Source organism: Corythoichthys intestinalis, chromosome 12 (assembly GCF_030265065.1).
Source record: "Corythoichthys intestinalis isolate RoL2023-P3 chromosome 12, ASM3026506v1, whole genome shotgun sequence".
Classification (NCBI taxonomy): Eukaryota; Metazoa; Chordata; class Actinopteri; order Syngnathiformes; family Syngnathidae; genus Corythoichthys; species Corythoichthys intestinalis.
Genome location: NC_080406.1, coordinates 39267067 through 39291553, shown reverse-complemented (window position 1 = coordinate 39291553; position 24487 = coordinate 39267067). Strand labels below are relative to the sequence as shown.

At 41.0% G+C, this 24487-nt stretch overlaps 1 protein-coding gene across 2 annotated transcripts in view; it reads left to right on the top strand.

Moving 5' to 3' along the window:
• The first annotated feature begins 1330 nt into the window (after positions 1-1330).
• The window catches only part of cxcr4b (chemokine (C-X-C motif), receptor 4b), an 85439-nt gene continuing 62282 nt past the window's right edge, over positions 1331-24487 (top strand). The window contains exons 1-2 of one of the 2 annotated variants that reach the window (XM_057851854.1): positions 1331-1502; positions 1650-1792. Coding sequence is in view for 1 of the 2 variants with exons in the window: in XM_057851851.1 (XP_057707834.1) it covers positions 1781-1792 (12 nt within the window). In the remaining variant the exon portion in view is untranslated. The remainder of the gene's footprint in view (positions 1503-1649; positions 1793-24487) is intronic. The other variant, XM_057851851.1, reaches the window with a different exon arrangement.

The window sequence follows — 24487 nt, the reverse complement described above, 5'->3', positions numbered from 1 at the left end:
CAGTGAAAGAGGAGAATGGGGGTGGGGGTGTCTATAAGCCTATAAGCTAAGCGATTGAAAGGGGTAGAGTGTACACAAATCAGTTCTGTGATCTAGAACCCAGTAATCGTGTGAATCTCTTATGAGTAAGCCCGTTGGCGACCAACCCTACGCCGCCGCATCGCCAATCCCGGCACCGGGACCCCCGACCCGAGAACGCCCTACCACATCCAGCAGCACGCAGGCCCCACCGGGCGCGCGACAGCCACGCAGACGGGCGGAGAAGCCGCGCGGGCGCCAACCCAGGGCCACGGCCCCCACCCAGCCAGCCCGGGGAGGGAGGGAGGGCGGGCGTGGGGGCGGGGGGCCATGCGCAGCCCATCCCTCCTCCCGCAGCCCAGCAAAGAAGCCATCGTCCCCCCCCCGGGACCCAGGGTGGTCCCCCGGGCCACCCGCGCACCCATCAACCGGCCTTCAGGGATGGCAGGAGGGGACGCATCACCAACCCCACGCCTACACCCACCCCCGCCCGCCCACCCGGGCCACGAGCCACAGCCGCAGCCCCCCAACCGGCACGGCACGCCACGGGACCCCCAGCGGCCCACCAAGCCCCAGGCAAGGCAGGGTCCCCTGCCGGTGCAGGCGACACCCCGCCGATACACCGGCGCCCAGTCAGCGACCCGCGACGGAGCGCAGGGCGGATGCCCAGCCAGAGAAGAGAGGGGAAGGCGGAGGCAGGAGAACGCCCAGGAACTGCCACGGGCGATGCAAGATCGGAGACCCGACCCCCCAACCTACTCCCGCGGCCGGCAGCCGAGGCAGAGGGGAGGCCACACCCCAGGAGCCACGCCATATAAAAAAGTGTGGGACCCACCTACCACCCTATTACTGTGGCTGCCAGGTTCCCGACTGGCAGCCATCACCCAGCACCGTGATGGGGGTGTGAGGGGAGGGTAGTGCAATGTATGCATTAAAATAGGAGAGCTTGGCTTGGGGCAGTGGGACCGCAGCATGGAGCTTCTGCCCAGCCGCCCGTCCCACCGCCCTTTGCCAGAGCTCTCCTGTGGAGTATGATGTGTGGTGCATTTAAAAAAGGTGCAGAGATGGCGGGGCCTGTGGTGAGGAGGCAGCCGTGAGGTACCCCCACCCCCAACAGGTCCCAACCATCCCACAACCTTGGTGTGTGGTGCATTAAAAACAGGGGGGAGCCGGGCCGGGACTGTAAAGCCCCGTCCCAACTCTCCCCGGAGAAATGTATGAGCATGTAAGTGCCAAGGTGAAAAATATTTGTTGTTATATCTGTTGTTTTTTAAACGAGTGCATTATTTTTACTGGCCTCACCTGGCCAGTGGTTGGAACATTCTGGTGGCCCTGATGGATTTAGAAGTACATCCAGGCCACTGGGCCATTTATATTGTTGACCCCTGAAACTGAAGGAAGTCTGGCCACAAGGTTTGGCAAAAATACATCACATAGAATCAATGTATAAAATAGAGAGCTTTCTCACACAATATTACCTCCAGGTGAGAAATCATTATGTCGAATTACTGTCTATACCCAATTGTATTTATTCTTTATTATGATGGATTTTTTTTCTTAACTTGGACTCCTCTCAGTCTGCCACTCACTAGTCAAATGTGTGTGTTGTGCTTTGTGTATGTGCCGAAAAGCAACTGATCCAAGGTGCATCTTCATTGCAATCACTGACGCCAACAAACGCTTGGCAGGACTATCATTTCTGTCACCCAGCAGACCAGTCTACTACAAATAAATAAGTCCACAAGTGGTGATAAGATGACCAATGGACGCCAAGGTAATAATTCTTCAAAAGCAAACATTTTCACTGACTCTAATTATGACCCTCTTAAGTATGAATGGACTTACAGGCAGCAACAGTATAATGAGTCAAATACTCAACTGGTGCTAGATGTGATCTAATACAACAACTACACACTTGCAACTGACGTTATATATATGGTATTTTTTGATAAAGGGTGGTAGGAATTCATCTTTCAAGGAGTTGCCTTTGAAGCTGTGGCTTGAAGAAGGACTCAATGCATATAGAATGCCCTGTGGGGGAAAGATTATGTAATGGCACGGCTGCTCCCACTAGATGGCGGCCCATCCAGATGAATTTTCTCCCCTGCAGAGCCTCATTAGTAGTCTTTCTAATGAATCCTATCTATTTTCAGAACCCTGCAGGTCTTAGTCACCATCTGTTGTCTTAGCAATTCTATGATTTCTGGTTTTAATAACAATGTCACTCAGTAGAGTAGCGAACCTTACTATGATTAAATTGCTTATTAGAAGAAAATAAAAATGGTGTAATGCTATATTTTAATTGGCTACTTCCCAAATCAGGAAAAATAATAAAGAGACGGTAAATGCCATTATGATTATGAATGGCGGATCCTTTCATTTTGACTGTATTTACTCCGTTTTCTAGATCTGTGAACAGAACTGAAATGTTGCCTCGTGTGTAGGGTTTGAGCAACAAGTTGCAATGATTGGCCACATGTCTGCAATTACTTTTGAAGCGATTTAAGATTTGAATAGTGATCGTAATATTCTCAACAATAATTATGTTTTTCGAGGACCAAGCTACAAAGTCATGCCGATATGTTTACAGGATTTAAATACGGTGTTTTTCAAACCAGATCAACTATACTTTTCTTTATACAGTATTTCCATGTTTTGCACATTATCTACAGTGCTCTCAATTGACCAGCTCAGGGCCCGTACACCATCCACTATTTTTATTATTAATCAGTTAATAATAAAAATCTAATATTTACAGTGATCCTTCATTTTTCGCGGTAAATAGGGACCAGAACCCGCCGCGATAAGTGAAAAACCGCGAAGTAGCGTCCCCCCCACCCCCCCCAAAAAAAATCGTGTTCAATGTATTTATTCAGGTTTAGCATTGAAAAAAGATACATATAAGACATGTTTTTTCACTTTTTTCCCCCCAAAGTATAATTTTAAAAAATGTATATTTATCCCATGTGCATGTGTGTATATGTATATCTTAATAAATGGTTTTAAGTTTCAAACATGTAACTGTCCCACCGTATTAATTTTGAACAAGAATAGACCCCACTCACATGACGTCACAACCACGCTTCCGCGCCATATTGTCCGTCAGCTCGTCGTGTTTACGCATTACCGCCACGTAAATTCCTCCTATTATGGCGTGTTTTTCTGCTCGTTAACATTAATAATCAAAATGGTGAAGGCACGTGTGGCGGTTGGTTGCAGTAACAGAGAAGATAGACGGAGAGACTTGAAGTTCTACCGTATTCCGAGAGACCCAGAGAGGAGAGCGAGATGGACTGCTGCAATTCGATGAGAAAACTGGGCACCAAACGATCACCACAGACTATGTAGTAGTCATTTTATACCTGGTAAGATGCATTTAATATATATTTAGAGGGTTTTGGGCTGACAACCACAATTAAGATCATTGCAAGGCTAATCGCCAACAACATACAGTTTCAAAGTCATGATGGTTATTTCTTCCCCCATCATTATTTTTTGAATAATATTTAACTGGTACCAAGTGAAAGACGCTGGCCTCGTCTGCGGATCATCAGTTAAACAGGGGTGTCCAAACTTTTTGCAAAGGGGGCCAGATTTGGTGTGGTAAAAATGTGGGGGGCTACCTTGGCTGATTTACGTAGAACAATATATTTAAACAATTTTTAGCAAGCCCTTCTGTGTGTCACATTTGCTTTATTATTATTTTTTTATTCATAATTTCAACAATCTCGCCTTTGTGGCGTTCTCTTTCGACACTCGGGCTCTTGCGAAATACTGCTGCTGTGAAATTAAACTAGCTTCAAGTTGCTATAATTTCTCGCTGCGTATCTTCCTTGTAATGTTGTACATGTCAGCGTGTCTTGTTTGGTAATATCGCGTCACATCGAACTCTTTGAAAACAGCGACTGTCTCTTTGCAAATGAGGCAGACACAGTTGTTGCGTATTGTATTGAAGAAATAGTCCAATATCCACCTATCCTTGAAGCGTCAGCCATCACGGTCAACTTTTTTTTTAATTGATTGTCGCCATTTTAGAAAATTGAAAGTAAAGGGTCACACGGGGCAATGTTGCTTAGAGTGCTGCTCTTAAAGTTTTTCAAAGTTTCATGAGAATAGGCTGAGTTTCTTTGGACAAGATAGTTGTAGATAACACGGTAGCAGATTTCAGGCAGAGACGGCGAAGACAGTGGGTCGAAAAATATCGATTTAGGCATCAAATAAGGATCTGGCGAATGGATAGACTGAAGCTTTTCCACATAACGCCTTTTATGCAACGCATCCAATGAGTTTACAGCGTCTGAAAGCACTGGGTCTTCCATGAATTGCACTATAAATTGCACGACAAATTGAAACGATTGAGAATACGGATAAACAATGACGGACAATATGGTGGCCGGATACAGCGACACGTCATTGTGTGACGTTGGTGAGTGGGGTCTATAAAAGTATAAAAATGCCTGTCTTTATTAAATGATTCATTCAGTGACTCCACTCAAATCTGCTCCATCTGCTTACTTACACACAATGATTTGCCACAACAACTGTTTAACAAGTTAAATAATGATTGACGTATGCAGCGTTTTGATGCTGAGGGTTCCAGGGATCTGTAGCAAGATCAAACAGAAGATGTCTATCAATCATCGTTCACTTTAATAAGCAACTCCAGCGCATTACCTGAACAACAAAGAGCAGGGATAGGAGGCAGAGAGAGTAAGACTACGTGATCCGCTCGGTACAGCTCACCTGTTTTTTTTTTGTTTTTTTTTTAATAAAAAAAAAATCCGCTATGGACTAAAGAGTGCGAAATTTGAAGCACGAAGTAGCGAGGGATCACTGAAATACATTTATTAATTAACTAAAGGTCCAATTTTAGTTTAACAAATTTTGTGTAACTTTATGACAGTCATTACCTACACATATAAAATGCAGGTGATGGCGTGTTAAACCTTGCCTACATTAACATGTCTTTTACAGTCATTATGTCTGTGGTGGCCAATACTGAAGTGCACCGTTACACACAGTTGACCCCACCACAATGTCATCATTCTTCACCTTAACAGTTAAAGAACAACTGTTCTACTGACTAGGCTTAACTAGTCTAGTTAAGCCTAGTTAAGGCTTAACTAGACAGGGATATACTTTAGTACAGTATATTCCGCTGTAAAGTGAGTTATGTATTTTAGTTTCCTACTGGAGTATTCATCCTCTGTCATCTCGTGGGCTGTCCTGATTGATAGATAACCAGTGTTGCCAACTCCCCGGTAAGGAAAGCACCGGGTAGCTATTGGCTGTCCTTAAAGTTGCTAGAAGTTGCTAGATGACGTCATCACCTAATTTTCTGAATTGGCCATTTGCATGTATTTGTAAATGAGCGTTGTTGGAGAGAGGAATAATGTCAGGGGAGAAGCAAAAAGTGAGTTTAAAAAAACACCAGAAAAAGTCGCAAAATTTGTTGTAGTCGTTTTTGGCAAAAATAAATTACCACTAAGAGGCTTTGGAAAGTCACCAGATTTAGTGAGAAAGTCGCCAAGTTGGCAACACTCGTTATAACTTGGGTGTCGAGAGAGCCCGCCCACATTGAGAGCTTATTGGCCAATTTTGCTGAGTAAACATAAACTGCACGTTCTCAATAAAGCAGACTCAAATAAATTATTTTATTGGGGGAATTCTCCCTCGCATAATCACAAAATCCCAGATATTTTATCAAACTCAGGGGTATCAGGAAGCAACTATCAATATCAGGGAGCTTCCTGGAAATTTCGAGAGACTTGGGACAACTGCCATGTACAAAGTAGCCTATATGAATCCTGCTAACGCACATCGTGACTTTCAACAAATTAGCAGGTTATGAAGATGTGGCATAGCCCAAATATGCCTCAAGTCTGTTCTTCAAGCTCATTTTGTGTAATATAGTCCAATAAAATTTGCCCCACACATGGACAGGCTGCAACTATTAACTACCTGTTAACTTGTTTTGTAGCCACTTTGTGGTTGCAAATTCTTTTTTTTCCTCATTTTTGTTGCGGTGACTGACTGAATGAAATAGAAAACCACATAAGAAAACAAATTCCTCTTCTTTGCCCAGCGAAAGTGCAGGCTTCAAAATTAGCGACAATTGGTATCTTTAAAACTGTTGACCATGACAATGATGGCTGTTTTTGTAAATACTGAAAATTCAGGATCATTTTATCAGCAGGTCAGGGAAGTAAAATGTCTATTCGCACCACCGACACCACAGGTTAAATAGATAATCTTATGGAGACCTCTAAACAGGCCTTTGCTAACGCTGAAGATTTGGGCTGAGGGTCAGGCTGCCTGTGTGACATGTACTTGTCAGAACATTTTGATGTTTTGCCATTGCAGGATTTACTGTGAAAAAAGACTGATTAGCTCTTTGTCTGCCATTGAAAGTAATAGACAATCCAGAGTTGCTCTGGAAATGAACTGTTTTTACATTGACCACACAGTAGGTTTACGAACCAGTTCTGTTCCTGCGCTGGCGATGTAAGCCTGATATCCTAGTAAGTCGAAATTATTCCTATAAATACCTCAAAACACCTTCTAAATATTCAAAAACATGTATTATATGTCATTGTACTGTCCTCGCCAAGACATCGACGGTAAGTCCTAGCTAGACAGTGAGCTAAGTTCCGAAATGACGATGTCAGACGTCCGTGTGGTTTGCTGATTTTATTCAGCTGCTCATGACATCAACACTTGCAGAATGAAACTAGAAATAAAATGAAATTAAATCTGTCTCATCTTCAATAACACCAATTCAAATTTGTGTTTACAAGTAGCTGCTGATACAGCAATAACAAAGGATTAGCATGTATCAGTTAGCGTCCGTACATCGTCCGTATCAAAAACAATCACATTAACTCGCCCCAAGTATTCGACCACAATTGGAAACGCACAACAAACAGTACAAAAGTGGTCATATACAGCCGTCGCCTCTGGATGCTTCACAAGTGACAAATGTACACGCAGGCTGTCACCTCTGTCACTCGGCTTATTTTATGTGTGCGTGTGTGGGGTGGGCGGGTGCCTCTGTACATGTGCTCTCTTCCTGTTCTACGCTTCCTGCGCCAAAATAAAAACATGCATCACAAAATAAAAGTAAACATAAAAAAAAAAAAAAACGAAACACAGGCGTCATGAAGTCGAAATTGCGTAAGTCAGGTCCCTCGTAACCCGGGGACTACCTGTATAACTTAAAATAACTCAAACCAAGTAAACTGATGAAAAACATTCCGTTTGTAATAGCTTTAATGTTGAATGAATTTACTTAGTTGCTGAAATTGACAGCGATAGATGTCCAATCCATTTTGACAGGTAAGGGCTAGCAGCGATTGAACGATGTAATTGAAACTCAAATTTCTTATTATGTTACATTACATTACATTACATTTCCCTAAATTACAACATGGATGAGTTAAGAACGAAAAGGTTATGCCAAAGCATCATATTTATTGTTTTTTGTACAGGATTATGTCACATAAAATAATCACCATCCCATAGCATTTACTAGACCACTCCATTAAAAACAACAAGTGTTATGCATATTAGTACAATTTGTTCCACTCATTTGAGGAAGTAGATTGCTCACCAGACTGTGTCACACGTGAACTGCACTACCGCCTTATATTGAAGTCGGGTCACATAGCAACTTGATATTTCGAGAGCCAAAATAGCAAGCGGCCTGCCAGCTGCCTAAATGAACAATGGGCTGTGCAACGACTGACAAAATCTTGAGTCTGAAAGCAAAGAAAGTGTCTTCACAGGATGTGAGATGTCAGCCATAATCTCATGTTGGACATAAATTACTCCCTCCGCAATGATGGATTTCCGTCCCAAGGCTTCTCATAAACATCTCCAGAGTAGAACTGCTTTTTTTGAGCCTGTGGGCGCTCACTCGCAACGTGACAAGGTTTCTTTTGTTTCTGTTGGCAGCCTGCGTATACCCTGAGATCTATCCACACTGCCCCACATGGGACAGGACACCATGTCATAGGACTGCTCAGCCTTAATGTCGCTCCCAGGCACAAGCTGAGCTAGATTGGTGGAGCTACAGCCATTTTTCTAGGTGATTTATAGACCGGGGATAATGATAACACAACGTAGACTAAAGCAAGTAGGCCTCTCCTAAAGGAAACTATAGTTGAATGAGTAAGAGGAGGTTTTGAGGTGAGGATGTTTTGTCCGAAGAGTCAAAAAGTCAGCGACCGGAGGGCAGGGCGTGTTGTGTGTGGGCCATTCAGGGTCAGTTTACCTCTCCAGCTCAGCACGCTGACCTTTTAATGTGGGCTATACCACCTCTCCTTTCACCCGAGTTTTTACGACCCCATGTAAATCTCTCTCCGGTAACACAAACTTGTCAACCCTCCTCGAGTCTCTTTCTTTTCAACACATCTATCCTCATCGAGAATTCAAAGAGGTCCCGTTGTAGAGAGGCGGTATGCGGCTCAACTCGAGTTAAAGGAGACTGGGAAAGACCGAGACATGATCAAAAAGGAGAAAGTCCAGAGCGAAACCCGAGACATGGGAATGGCTGGACAATCCAATGAGCGGGGTGAAAAAAAGAAAAATAACTCTCAGATGAAATGCAGCCGACAGCATCAATAAGTCATTAAAGTAGACATGTAGATCAAAAAAATAAATGAAAAATAACACTGGCAATCAGAGAGAGATGTCTCTACTGAAGGTGAACGCTTGCAAAGATGCTAATGCTGAAATCAATAAAAGCTTCAATCAAAACAAGGCAAAGTGATGAGCATTGTCTGCATTTTGTTTTATGGCTTTAACCCTTTATGGGGCACTCATTTATTTGAGTACCTTGCACCAGACCATTAGTGACGTTTTTCCCGCAACTCTAATGTCTTATTACATTACGAAATGATACTATTGGCGTCAATGGCACTGAAAAATAAGCATTCACTGTCTGTCCTCACAGTTTAAATGAATTGGAAGTCTATCATTGTCAATGGCAGGAAATGAGTTAATAGTGTACTAGGAATAACGCTTGTATTTATTGCTCCCCAATTTGTATCTGACCTTGTCCCTGCACATTTCTGACAAGCAAATATAATGCTTTTTAAGATCATTTTAAGACCTCTGAGTATAAAAAATAAGACCACTACTACGGAACAAATATATACTGTATTTTAAAAAAATAAAATAAAAAAACACACTCTAGGTTCAAGTCAAATATTTTTTTGGGCCAGACCAAATCGTGCTAAATACGATGTTTTGTCTTTCCCACAAGTAAACGATTTGGAATACACAGAATCCGGGAACACTGCCCGGAAGACAGTGCCCACATCTTCGTTTGAGGTGTATGAGTGGTGTCGGCTAGTCGTTTGCAGCACCCACAGTATTTCTGCCTTTAGCCATAGACTTCATAATGTATTGACTGGACGTGGGGTGCGGGGCCGATTCATAAGGGGCCTATCTCCGTCAAAGCTGACCGAGTGGAAACACAGACAAAGAGCTTTTTCCGTTGAAAATTCTTGTGACTAATGCTTAAATCCCTGAATTCTTTAGACATATGGACGTAAAACAGTCTTGGTTCTTGGTTAAAAGCAAAAAAAAAAAACGTGCAGGTAGCATTAATTTACATAAATATTGCGAACTATGAGGCTCGTCAGTAAGGAAATTACCGGCCGCCATATGTAAACAGAGCTTTTTCTGTTGAAAATTCTTGTGAAAAATGCTTAAATCCCTGAATTCTTTATAAATATGGATGTAAAGTAGTCTCGATCCTTGGTTAAAAGCATTAAAAAAAAAAATAAAAAAAAAAAATGCAGGTAGCATTTATTTTATGTAAATATTGCGAAGTATAATGCCAATGCTGTAGCGGCTAATTTCTCCCATTGATTTTTTTCACGTTTCAAAACGCATGCATGATACGAAAAATATAATAATCACCTTGAATCCTCGAACAAATCACTCCTGAGACAATCCTTCCTGATTGTATACGGTTTCGTACTTTTTCAACCTGAATCCGGCGTTGGATCCCTGCATGTGTTGACCAACTGCAACCGACTACAAATAATTTAAGCGGACTGTAGGAAGGCCCTCTACTTGATGGCGTTGTGCAGTGGCTGATGGATGTGACCCGTCAATGCAATTATGAAGTCTATGCTTTAGGGTAGCAGTTGGGGCGAATGAAGCGAAAACACTTGTGCTGGGACCTGGGCTCAAAACCAAAGGCCTTGTACTTGCGTTAGCACTTGTTGGTGTGAACATTTGCATGGGGACTGTTGTTGCCCGACTAGCAGCATAGCGTGTATTCTTTTCTCCTTTCATGTGAGTGTCAAGGGCTTTACAGCCCATTGTTCCCAACTTGATGTCTTATAGTTTGCATCGCGTTTCATATTCCGACGTTTTTAACAACCACTTGTATTTCGGCTTGCACATCCCCATCCCGGTTCGTGTCCAAGTATGCATAGACAGTAAAAGAAATGTAAAGAAATGCACGTATGCCTGTTCCAACTACTTCATCTGTTCTCTACTCTGGTTCTACTACATGGCTAAAAGGACACACTGCCCCCGGAGCATGATTCCTTTGCTATTAGACACGGCTGACGGAGCCTCTGTATTTTTGCAGAATCTTGATGTTGAGGCTGGCTAAATAACGTTAGAGCAAAGAAAAATCCAGACATATGATAGGCTACCCGGATGAAATTTAATACCTACCATGTGAAATTTAATGCCATACCTCAAAAAAGAGCGGAATATAATGCTTATTAAGACCTTAAAAAACACATATCGTAAATAAGACCTTTTAACTTTTTAAGGATCCGCGGAGACCATGATCTTTGGACGTCACATTTTGAGTCATGTAGGCCACAATTTTATACCAAAAATTAATTTTGTGGCCAAGACGAACCAAAATGTGATGCCTGCCTGAGATTTTTTTTTTAATTACAAAAACAGTCCTTTAGAAAAAGAAAGAAAGAAAGAAAAAAAAGAACTACGGTCTCTTAGGGTATTTGTGTACAGGCTCCTTTGGTGCAGTGTGGTCATTAACTGCCCAGACAGGACTCACTTTTACAACATGATGTTCGGCAATAAAATACCACCCAGAGAATTCAGCTTCAGGTCTTCACGGTTGTTTGCGCTCTATTTATAGATGCTGCTGTCGAAAATACATGTGTGAAAGCAAGCAAATCTGAGCTGACGGTATTGCGCACCTGCTCTGTGTGTCCCGAACAACGAAAAACCTCAACCTGATCCATCTTAGTTAACCAATAAGAGCCGTAATACACTGACAGGGGTCACGCTTATTCGTGTTGCCACATTGTGAAACCAGGAAGCTCGTGGAGGGAAGCTTATAACTAAATTTACCAGGTGGTAAATTCAACCGCTTTAACGGTTATATTGACAGGGCCCTGTGTGCCGGAAAAAGGAAAACTGGAAGAAAGCCCTGCCAACATATTTCATGTTGTTTTAGTATCTGATTCCATTGCCTTTTTTCTGCATCATTTCTCTAATAGTAGGTGATAGCATCCACGGGATACCTTAATAATTTAAATGGCATTGCAGCTAGAGAACGTTGCTCATATTACTTCTCTAAATTGCTTTGTATTTTTGGAAATGTGACTACCGTGAGGAATTGTGGATCACTTTGAAATGACTAAGAAATAACTGCACTCACTGGGCTCGTGCAGCGAATCCTAATCATCCAATCGCTCCGTCTCTAAACCCAGGGAATGGCTTTTTTGCACTGATTGTGTTGAAGACAGAGGGCCAAACAAAGTCATTGTACAAATGTCGCTCCTATTCAGCCATTAGTTGTGGGACACTTTAACTACTTACTATCAGGCCTTTCATGACTGCGGGCTTGTTAGGACTTTAATGACTTGGAATCCCCTGAACAAACACAGCGTCTGGGAAGAGGTCACATGGCTCTCCTTTCACTCTTCGCCTCTGCGCTCACTTTTGTTTGTTTATTTGCAGGCGTCTTACTAAAAACACTGTGTCCTAACTCTGGATTAGGTGCCCCTGTTAACACTAATGTCCCAAAATGCATTGCCATTAACCCCCAACTCTTTGAAATGGCCTAATTATATTGTATTTAAAGGGAAACGTAGAACAATGAGTGCCAGTAGGACAACTCAATTTATCAGTTCTATTGTATGAGATCGTTAGGCTGAATTGGAGTTAACCAGATGGAGATTAGATTTGTTTAAACCCCTTGGACACTTGCCTTTCACCCACGCTTCAGGAATAAAATGGGTCCTTTTCCCTTTTGAGAGCGCCACTCAGTAGTGTTGCAAGGGACTCATATATTAGATGCTAACTCAAAGGCTGCCACTGACAGCAGTATATGTCCAATCTATTTGGACCGGGAGGGTTGCCATTCTCCCAGTTAAAATAGATTGGATGTCTACAAGTGATACACTCGTTTAAATTCACCATAGACTTCATAATATATTGACAGGTCACGGGGCGTGGAGCCATTTAATAGGGGGTCTGCATTGTTGGCGTAGCCGTCAAAGGTGACCGAGTGGAATCACAGACAAAGAGCTTTTTTCATTGAAAATTCTTGTGAATAAATGCTTATGTCCCTGTATTCTTTATAGAGATGACGTAAAACAGTCTCGATTCTTGTTTAAAAGCAGAAAGAAAAAAAAATGCAGTTAGCATTTATTTTACGTAAATATTGCAAAACTACGATGCTAGTCAGTAGGCAAATTAGCGGCCGCCATCTCACAGACAGAGCTTTTTCCGTTGAAAATTCTTGTGATTAACTGCTTAAATCCCTGAATTCTTTATAGATACGGACGTAAAACAGTCTCGATTCTTGGTTAAAAGCAAAAAAAAAAAGTCCAGTTAGCATTTACTTTACATAAATATTACAAACTATGATGCTAGTCAGTATCAAATTAGCGGCTGCCATAATTAAACAGCTTTTTCCGTTGAAAATTTTGTCTTGTGAATAAATGCTTAAATCCCTGTATTCTTTATAGATGTGGACGTAAAACAGTCTAGATTCTTGGTTAAAAGCAAAAAAAACGTGCAGTTAGCATTTATTTTTCATAAATATTGCAAACTATGATGATAGTCAGTAAGCAAATTAGCGGCCGCCATATGTAAACAGAGCTTTTTCTGTTCAAAATTATTGTTAATAAATGCTTAAATCCCTCAATTCTTTACGGATATGAACGTCAAACTGTCTCGATTCTTAGTTAAAAGCAAAAAAAGGGGCAGTGAGCATTTATTCTATGTAAATACAGTATGTCGAATGTGCTGCTAGTTTTTAAGTCACTGTGGCGGACCCCTTAGTACAACAAAGAGCTTTTTGCGTTGAAAATTCCTGTGAATAAATGCTTAAATCCCCAAATTCTTTATAGATATGGACGTAACATAGTCTCGATTCTTGGTTAAAAGCAAAAAAATGGGCAGATAGCAGTTATTTTACGTAAATATTGCGAAGTATAATGCCAATGCTGTAGCGGCTAATTTCTCCCAGTAATTTTTTTCAAAAGGCATGCATCGTACGAAAAATATAATCATTACATTGATTCGTCGAACAAATCACTCCTGAGACAATTCTTCTGTTTGTATGCAGTACAGCTTTCATACTTGTTCAACCTCAATCCGGCGTTAGATCGCTGCACGTGACCGACTGCTAATAAACTAAGCGGAATGTGGGACGGCCCCCTTCGGGAAGGCGTGACGCAGTGAATGGGGTATGTGTCACGTCAATATATATGAAGTCTATGAACTACAGAAGGATTGTCAATGGCAGTGATAGTTAAAAATTTTGAAATAAGGCAACCAAAATACTAGAAAAAAATTATTTTTAAATAAACAAATGTTCTTTCGCTGTCAACCTCCCACTTCAAATGTCTACTGCTGCCAATGGCTGCCAAATAATCATCAATTGATCAAGACTAACACCATTTTTTTGTTGTTTGTTTTGTTTTTAGTTTTCAAATGACCAGAGCCAGAGAGAACAGTCCCAAAAAAATGTAAAGCCCCCATTGTTGATAAAAGAGTTCTTGTCTTGAATCAAATCTGGGGTGTGTTGAGTCAAGAAAGGCATCATGAATGATTGGCGGCAGAACAGCATGTTGGTCTTTTCCTGCCTAGTGGGCAGCTAATGGTGCGCAGAGCATACAGGGAGAGTAGAGGGGAGGGGTGAGGATAAACACCGTGGCCCTTCTATGATGCCAGATGGGATTTCAGCAATATATTGTTGCTTGTAACAAAGCCTACGTGCTTGTAGGGCATTAACAAATGAAATAGGTCTGCACGTGAATGTTTTTACTGATCAAGCCGGCCTGCCTACACACATTTGTTCTATCGCAATCAAAAATAAATGACCTTATTTCAAATATATGAATGTCTGCGGGAAAGACTCTCCCACACTTTAATATGAATATGTAGTGTATCAAATATTTATTAAATCCGTTTCATGAAATATGTCAAATTCTTTGTCTGGCCATCAATTTTCCATAGCTCTTATCCACAGCTGCAGCCGGTCTCAGCTGACTTGAGGCAAGAAGCAGAGTACAAGCTGGAAAATCTTCATCTATCCATCCTTTTTCTTTTCTGATTGTCCTCATTAAACGTCATGGGTAAAATGGGGCTCATTCCCGCTGACTTTGGGCGAAGTGCAAGTCATACCTGATAGGTCACAGGCCAATCACAAGCAACTTTAAGACAAACGATCCACACAGATGGTGAGAGAGAGCCACCTAATAAAAATAAGTGGACTGTCCAAGACATGAGGTAAAATTAGATACAGTGGGGCAAATAAGTATTTAGTCAAGCACCAATTGTGCAAGTTCTCCTGCTTGAAAAGATTAGAGAGGCCTGTAATTGTCAACATGGGTGAACCTCAACCATGAGAAACAGAATGTGAAGAAAAAAAAACCCAGAAAATCACATTGTTTGATTTTTAAAGAATTTATTTCCAAATTAGAGTGGAAATTAAGTATTTGGTCACCTACAAACAAGCAAGATTTCTGGCTGTCAAAGAGGTCTAAATTCTTCTAACGAGGTCTAACGAGGATCCACTCGTTACCTGTATTAATGGCACTTCTTTTAACATATTATCGGTATAAAAGACACCTGTCCACAACTCAGTCAGTCAGTCACACTCCAAACTCCACTATGGCCAAGACCAAAGAGCTGTCAAAGGATACCAGAAACAAAATTGTAGACCTGCACCAGGCTGGGAAGACTGAATCTGCAATATGTAAAACGCTTGGTGTAAAGAAATCAACTGTGGGAGCAATTATTAGAAAATGAAAGACTTACAAGACCACTGATAATCTCCCTGGATCTGGGGTTCCATGCAAGATCTCACCCCGTGGCGTCAAAATGATAGCAAGAACAGTGAGCAAAAATCCCAGAACCACACCGGGGGACCTAGTGAATGACCTACAGAGAGCTGGGACCACAGTAACAAAGGCTACTATCAGTAACACAATGCGCCGCCAGGGACTCAAATCCTGCACTGCCAGACGTGTCCCCCTGCTGAAGAAAGTACACGTCCAGGCCTGTCTGCGGTTCGCTAGAGAGCATTTGATCCAGAAGAGGACTGGGAGAATGTGTTATAGTCAGATGAAACCAAAATAGAACTTTTTGGTAGAAACACAGGTTCTCGTGTTTGGAGGAGAAAGAATACTGAATTGCATCCGAAGAACACCATACCCACTGTGAAGCATGGGGGGTGAAACATCATGCTTTGAGGCTGTTTTTTCTGCAAAGGGACCAGGATGACTAATCTGTGTAAAGGAAAGAATGAATGGGGCCATGTATCGAGAGATTTTGAGTGAAAATCTCCTTCCATCAGCAAGGGCATTGAAGATGAGACGTGGCTGGGTCTTTCAGCATGACAATGATCCCAAACACACAGCCAGGGCAACAAAGGAGTGGCTTCGTAAGAAGCATTTCAAGGTCCTGGAGTGGCCTAGCCAGTCTCCAGATCTCAACCCCATAGAAAATCTGTGGAGGGAGTTGAAAGTCCGTGTTGCCCAACGACAGCCCCAAAACATCACTGCTCTAGAGGAGATCTGCATGGAGGAATGGGACAAAATACCAGCAACAGTGTGTGAAAATATTTTGAAGAGTTACAGAAAACGTTTGGCCTCCGTTATTGCCAACAAAGGGTACATAACAAAGTATTGAGATGAACTTTTGGTATTGACCAAATACTTATTTTCCACCATGATTTGCTAATATATTCTTTAAAAATCAAAAAAGATTTTTCTGGGTTTTTTCCACATTCTGTCTCTCATGGTTTACCCATGTTTACAATTACAGCTTCTGTAATATTTTCAAGTTGGAGAACTTGCACAATTAGTGGTTGACTAAATACTTATTTGCCCGACTGTATACAGTGGTACCTCTACTTACGAATGTCTCTACATACAGAATTTTCAGGTTAAGACACGCCTCAACAGGAAAACATTGCCTCTTTTTATGAAATTCAGGATACGAAAGGCAAAAATACTGTATGGCTGGTACTCGAAGCTCCCAGAGTTTACTGAACGTAACATACTTATGGCTGCTCTGCTCTTGGCTTAGCATTCCTGGCATCCAATTGGCTAAGAGGGACCTCTACTGTATGTGTCTATCCCAGCATCTTCTTCATTTGCCCTTAATTCTAAGACAGCTTTACATGAGTGTACTGTATCAACTTTTATTCTTTACTCTGTTTTTTTTTTTTACATGATGCCCAACTCGGATTTTATGTTTATTGTGCAATAATCTAATTGTAACAGGCATTTTTACATGTTTTGATGCATTTTTAAGCATTATAAAAGATTTATGTCTGTATTGTGGGGGGCTTGGAATGGATTAGGGAATTTACATAGAAAATGTGTCTACTTACAGAATTTTCAAGTTGCAAAACTATTTCCAGAACCAATTAATTTCGTAAGTAGAGGTGCTACTGTAATACAAAGCTAAATCTTGCCTTCAAAGGGCAAAGATGAAAATGCACGGCACAGTGTGGTTAGCACATCTGCCTCACAGTTCTGAGATCAAGGGTTCAATCCTGGGCTCTGGCCTTTCTGTGTGATTTTTGCATGTTCTCCCTGTGCCTGTGTTGGTTTTCTCAGGGGACTCCGGTTTCCTCCCACATCCCAAAAAAATGTGCGGTAGGCTGATTGAACACTCTAAATTGTCCATAGGTATGAGTGTGTGCTTGAATGGTTGGTTGTCTCATTGTGCCTTGCGATTGGCTGGCAACCAATTCAGGGCGTACCCTGCCTATTGCCCGTATTTAGCTAGGATAGGCTCCAGCACCTCTGCGACCCTCGCGAGGATAAGCGGCATGGAAAAGGAATGAATGACTGACAAATGTGTCAGTAATAAATGAGCATGACGAAGACTTTATCGTTTCACTTTATGGAATCTTGAATATGTTGAGTACAGAAGTGTTACACTCATTGTCAATATACTATTCCTAATAAAAACAAGCTTTCAGTAATGGGAAAATGTGAAACAAAATAATTTTTTCTGGAAGATTTTTTTCAACCCCCAAAGAAATATCACAGCATAATCAAAAGTCAGGACAGTTATTGTTTTTAGAGAGAGATGTGAAGTACACAAGATTTACGTTGGTAAATAAAATTAGTTAGGTTAGAGCTGGCCCACGTGTTTTCAGTCGGACACCTGTGGTCAAAAGACCGAAATCCTCAAGACAACACACACACCTCCCCCATCCTTGAGGGTGGGGCAGCCATCTGCCTTGAGGAGCAATAGTACAATGACCAGGTCAGAGGAATCCATTCATGAGCAAAGACTTTTCTGATGGTAAAACCTCATCCCTGCCCTCTAGTTGCTAAACATCTGTAGCCTTTATTCTGCAAACTGACGGAAAGCCTTTTTAACATTTTTAACAGCTAGATTGGAAATAGGTTGTGGCTATTGGCGTTTCAGTTTTGCCTGAACAAAAAGAACATTTCAGATATCCATAACTACATTCTTCCTATTTGCAAATGCTGTTTCAGATATCACTGTTATTTTGCCTAGAAAAAATTTCAGATTTCTATTCATGTGTATTGGTTTATCATGACAATGTTAAAATTCGGTTAACGCAGAAGTTCAGAAGCTGAATTTTAGATATCTGTAGTTACAGTTTCAGATATCCAGATTTCCAGTTCAGAATATCTTTAATCAGCTCGTTTACGAAAAAAAAGGCGAAGTGCACATGGCCCAACATTTTAAGTCACTGACTAAAGCCCCTTTCACACATACCTGAACTCTGGTTAATTCCCAAGATTTAAACGGGTCGCCTTTATATACAGTGCTGCTCGAAAGTTTGTGAACCCCACAGCGATGGTCAGATTTTTTGTAAAAAAAACTAAAATAACCTTATTAAATGTTAAGTTATACCCAAATCCACAATACTGACATTCCAAATAATGGACTGAAACAAAAGAAATAGTTATATTGTCATTCTTTATTTAACAAAAGTGGTTGATTTAAGAAAAACTCAGATATCATGTGTGCAAAAGTATGTGAACCCCTTCAGTTAATAGGATATTGCGCCTCCTTTTGCAGAGATTACCTCAACCAAACAGTTTCTGTAGTGACTAATCAGCCTCTCACATCTACTTTGGGGGATTTTTGCCCATTCTTCCTTGCAGAACGCAGTCAGTTGAGAGAGGTTTGATGGGCGTCTGGCATGAACTGCTCGCTTCAGGTCCCGCCACAGCATTTCAATGGGATTTAGGTCAGGACTTTGACTGGGCCAGTCCAGAACACGAATCTTCTTCTTTTTCAGCCATTCCTTGGTTATATTGCTGGAATGCTTTGGATCATTATCATGTTGCATGATCCACCTTCTGCCAAGCTTTAACTTCAAAACAGATGGCGTCAGGTTATGTTCTAGGATTTGACAATATTCCTCAGAATTCATGATTCCCTGGACTATGTGGAGTTGTCCAGGTCCTGAGGATGAAAAGCAAGCCCAGATCTTGACATTCCCACCTCCATGCTTCACTGTTGGGAGAAGGTTCTTTTGGTGGTATGCAGTGTTGACTTTTCGCCAGACATGGCGGTTTTGGTTGTGACCAAACAGTTCAATTTTGCACCTACATCAGTTGATGAAAACTCTTTTTAATTTAGTCTCGACAACACAACTGTTAAAAAAACACAAAAAAAAAACTACTGAATTGATTGATTAGGAAATCAGGTTGAAATAATAGAAAATTCCAAAATGTTGAGGGGGTTCACAAACTTTTGAGCAGCACTCTATGTCCTAGTATAATGTCCGGGGCTTACCCGGGACGTGGCATGCGTGAAAGCAGCCAGTGAATTCCCGGCTCACAGCGCAAAGGTTGATGACGTAAATATCATGACAGGCCGATTGTCATTTCCACTTCCTTCATAGTAAGACGAAAACTAGTAAACAAACATAGCAATTACCAACATGGCAACATGGAAATGGCTAAATTAAACCAGAAACATAACGAAATTAAGTTGTTACTGGATCCTAAAGCAGAGGAAGAGCCATTCCATCGTCAATCTCTGTGGTTTATTTTGTTGCCGACCCAAAAAAATGATGTAATGTCCGGGTTATAAAATCACGCCAGCCACCCCGCACAGAGAGCGTCGAATCGCCAACACGGGATGGATTAGGAGCCCCTTTCAGACATACAACCCGGGTTATTCCCAGAACATCTACGCATGTCTGAAAGCCATGTCACGCGTAAAGCCCGCGTCACGTTACATCGACGGTAATTCACCTGGATAGTTTGAAAGGAGCTTAGGTGATATTATCTTATATTTCTGTAAATGGAAATATGACAAACGGTAATTCACCTGGATAGTTTGAAAGGACCTTAGGTGATATTATCTTGTATTTCTGTAAATGGAAATAGGACAAGTAAAAAATGATAATTTAGAAACACTATGTCAAGTTAAAGATAATGACATCTGATTCAGATATACACATTCCACTAACAGATATATGCAGCTAAGGATTGCTTCTCAATTATTTTCTGTTAAGTCACCCCTCGACCCAGAAGATGTAAATGTTTCGCACCCCCCAACCATCCCCGGCAGAGGTGTAGCAAGGGTCCCCGGGGGCCCCAGGCAACAAGCAACATGGGGCACTTTGAGCGTGTGAAAGTAAGGGGGACAGTTGGACTTGGAGCTATAGCATATTTAATAAAAGTATAATAACGCCTCGGTCTCATAGAGCGCTTTTTAGGACACTCAAAGTGCCCGACTTCTACTACATTAGGACATAGAACTACAGTAACATAGTACACTCACCGCTGTCTTGCTTCCTTTTCTCCCCTTCTGCTTTTTTTTCTTTCTTTTATCACTTCCAGAAGGATAACTTCTCTTCATTTTGGATATATGCCAATTAAAAAAAAGCCAAATTGCCGCTCACTCTCACTTTGAGTCACGTGGGGGGGGGTGGGGGGGGGTTTCGCGAGTGAAGGGGCCCCTTCAGGGAACTCAGACACAAGGCTTTCACTGGTAAATCTGCCTGTGCTAAATCTGTTTGCCCTCTGGGGGCCCCTGCTGGCTGGGGGCGTTAGGCAATTGCCTGGTTTGCCTAATGGGAGGCGAGGCCTTTGACCCCCGGAACTTTCTGCCGCCACTGTAAATAGTATCATTTGTCCATAAAATTAATATAAGTACACATCTGCATAAAATTGTGTCCTTTTTTTCTATTAAAGAAAAAAGTAACATGGATCAACATATTTGTAACAGGAAAGCGCTTCAATTTGCCTGAATTAAAAAAAATAAAAATAAATTAAAAAAAGTCACATACAAACTGTTACAGTATACACTCAATATACATTGTTTTTCACCATCTGACACTGAAAAATAAAATTTAATAAAATCAATATATAATAAAAATATCAAATTGATTAGCAAAATTAAGTCATGAGGACAATATGCCAAATGATTTGATCGAAAAAACAAAAATAAAAGGAACAAAAACGACAGTGGATTGGAGAGAGGGACGGTTTGTATTTTTGGGCCGCGCCCCACTATTGGAGAAGCACTGAGCTGAGGTCATTTTTCCTAGACCAAATGACACTACTGCAGATACAGGTAATTCAGGTTTGAGTAGACAAGACTGAACTACTGATCTTAATTGTTTTAATTACCCACATTTACAATTATTTAATTATCATCAGTCGGTGACAGTGATAGACATCAAGTTCATTTTTAACTCGGATGGCTGTTGGTGAACATTGCTACCACGCCCTCCCGGTCCAAATGGAATGGACCTCTTTCACTGTCAATGGCAGCCAATTACATAACATATTAAATACCGTAATTTCCCAAATATAACGCGCACTTTTTTCCCCCAAAATCAACTTGTAAAATCATGGTGCGCAATTTAAACGGGTACATGGATGGATACAGAAATATATATACATTATATATATATATATATATATATATATATATAAACCGATTTTTTTTTTTTTTATTGACACGGCCACGTTGTGTTGAAGAAACGTATGCTGCGATCTGTTGCCGACCATTACGGTACGTGACGTCACCATTTTGTTTCGGTAATACTTCACTCTGATCGGCCGAATGATTTTGTCTGTGTTAAATTCTGCTTTTTTCACTCTTCATAAAGCACAGAATTTAGTTTCTTGAACTCATTTCCGTCAATGTTTATTGCAGCTCCGCAACTCGGATCATAACAAACGTAACGACACAGACTTTCTGTGTCCGTCAACTATATCTGTCCCTCGGGAAACTTAAACCCAAATAACAATAGTTCCTATTGTTACTGTCTTGTCGACAGCGATGAGCTCTCTCGGATTTCCGACTTACATTCTCACTTTCATTTTACCGTATCAATCCATGGAAATAACATTTATTCATCATGATGAAACGAGCAAGTTATATATTATTACCGTAAATATTGTCAGTTTATGGTAATGTTTTGAACTACCAATATGCTATGCTTGTGCTGTGTTTCACCAGTCAGTAAAATGACATTTCTGTATCTGTACCAGAGCTCTGTTTTCTTGTGTTCTTCTATTTATTGGTGCTAAAATTAGGGTGCGCGATATAAATGGGTACAATAATTTTTCCTAGATTTTACAAGTAAATTTGGGGTGCGCATTATACACGGGTGCGCCTTATATTCGAGAAATTACGGTATATTTGGTTTTTAGAACAATGGGAAGGTTAGATAATATGCCAAAGTTACATTATGGTCAATGTAAAAACTGCTCCTCTTTACACCAATTCTGAACAGCCAATTAGTTTGGACAGTAGGAAGGATGTTGAGGTTTTCAATTTCAGAGTTATATGTCATAATAGGCCAAAGTTATTTTGTGCGTAGTTCAAAAACAATTTTCTTTTTTATAACCTCTCCTTTGTCCATCAGTGTAAATGGCAGCCAATGACTTGATGAAAAATCCAACTATTCAATGCAAGTAAAAAAAAATATGTATGTTATTCACATCCACAAAGTCGCAAAGTTATTGCTTGTCAAACCATGGTTCATCTGAGTAGGCTGCTCCGTAGGAAAAAGATAATAAAAGGTTGTTTTACCGATGACTTTATTTTCAACAGTTGCCTTGCTAAAGTGCATTAGTTGCGTAAGAACATCGTGACAAAATGCAGCTGCTGTGTCAACAAGGGTGAGTTGTTTTGTCACAGCCTGACACCAGCATGGGAAGACCAGCCTTGTTCCCAAGACTCTGAGGTTCATCTTTGTCTTACCTCACGCTATCTAAAATGAGGGAAGTTTAACTTGAGTGTATGATGGCTGAAGTAACACGTCTTGTGATCTGTTTGGTGTGAAAGGGTATTGATCTCACCGTTGACATCAGTGGCATCTATCAGTGGAGCCGGTCAGTCTTTTAAAAAGGAGGAAGCGAGTGCGGTTTTACATGCGTGCGTGAGATGAGGCAGTCAGACAACAACAAGAAATGAAAAACAGGTTCATTGGAAGTTCAACATGTTCTCCCAACACCATCAACGTTGATTTTGGTTGCTTTTGCTCTCATTTTGCCTTGTTTGTTTTTCTCTCGTTCTGGATACTTCTCATTACCCTGTTATTGCACTCAGCTGCACTTGTACAGGAGAACATTACATGATGTGTTACAGTTCTTATTCCATAATCCATTGTTTGTATACCGTATTTTTTGGACTATAAGTCGCGGTATTTTTTCATAGTTTGGCTGGGGGTAGGACTTATACTCTATACTCTTATGTGTGAAATTATTAACACATTATTATATCATTTCACATGTTATTTTGGTGTTTTGGAGTGACATTGGTGGTTTGGTTAACGTGTTAGCATGTTCTTTATGCTATAATTATCTGAAAAACTCTTTACTCATTCACTCCCAGCCATTTTCACCGGAGCAAGGCCCCTCGCTCCCTGCCGTTTTACTGGATTTTGACTGATTTTGCAAGGCAAGGCCCACAGAAAATTCTGTTCTATTGCTATATAAACATGGAACCCACCAAAAGAAAGATTAGACTCTTCTTTCAGCAGAAAAAAAAGTTAGTTCATTTCTTTTTCCATTCTTTAATGGAGAAATTAAAATTCTCTAATCAGCATTAGAAAATAGCTTAGTTTTCCAATTTCTGATGAAAACACTGAGAAATTGAGCTTTTTGTGAAAGCATACATTTCAAACATAACTTATACAGTTAGTTTTTGCTTTAGTTATATCCCAAACATCTGAGTAACGTTTTCCTTTTACAAAATGAGATAAACAACAAGACAAATATAGGCAAAGGTATTGTCCGCTGCACTAGTGGTCCAGGTCGTTCTGCTCTGTCGTCCAGCGCTTGGCATCCATTTGGTCGTCTTCCGCCGGCGCCCCTGACGTGCGGCTTGGCCGTTCGTTGCCGTTGAATCGGGTTGCAGGTCTTATCAAATGCGCTACTGCCCTCCTGGCCAGTTTTATTGCTTTAAAATGGATTTTCAGCTTTGTGCTTTGGAGCTAAATTGAATCACGACCCAGAACAATAAAACAATAAAAGACGTATAGTTACGTATTTCGGACACTGAAACAATTACAAATAGAACGTATTTATACGTTTTTGGGAGCAAATGTGTTAATAGCTATGTTACGTTAACATTCCGGCCACATTCACATTTCTTTGTTCATTCATCACATAACATTATCATATTGTACACTTATTCAGCATGTTGTTCTCTATTGTATTTTTATTTGAAATTGCCTTTCAAGATGACATATCTGTTCTATGTGTTGGATTTTATCAAGTAAATCTCCCCCCAAAATGCGACTTATACTCCGGTGCAACTTAAGTGGGCTTATTTTTCCTCTTCATTGTACATTTTTGGGCTGGTGCGACTTACTCCCAGGTGCAACTTGTAGTTCGAAAAATAGGGTATATACAAAGCACGTGCATCAGGTAGACGGTTGCTAAATTGACAAAATTGACATCCAATCAATTTGGACAAGAAATGCTGACAGTAAATGATTGATGGCGATAGACGTCAAATCCATTTTAACTCCCAGTCAAAATGA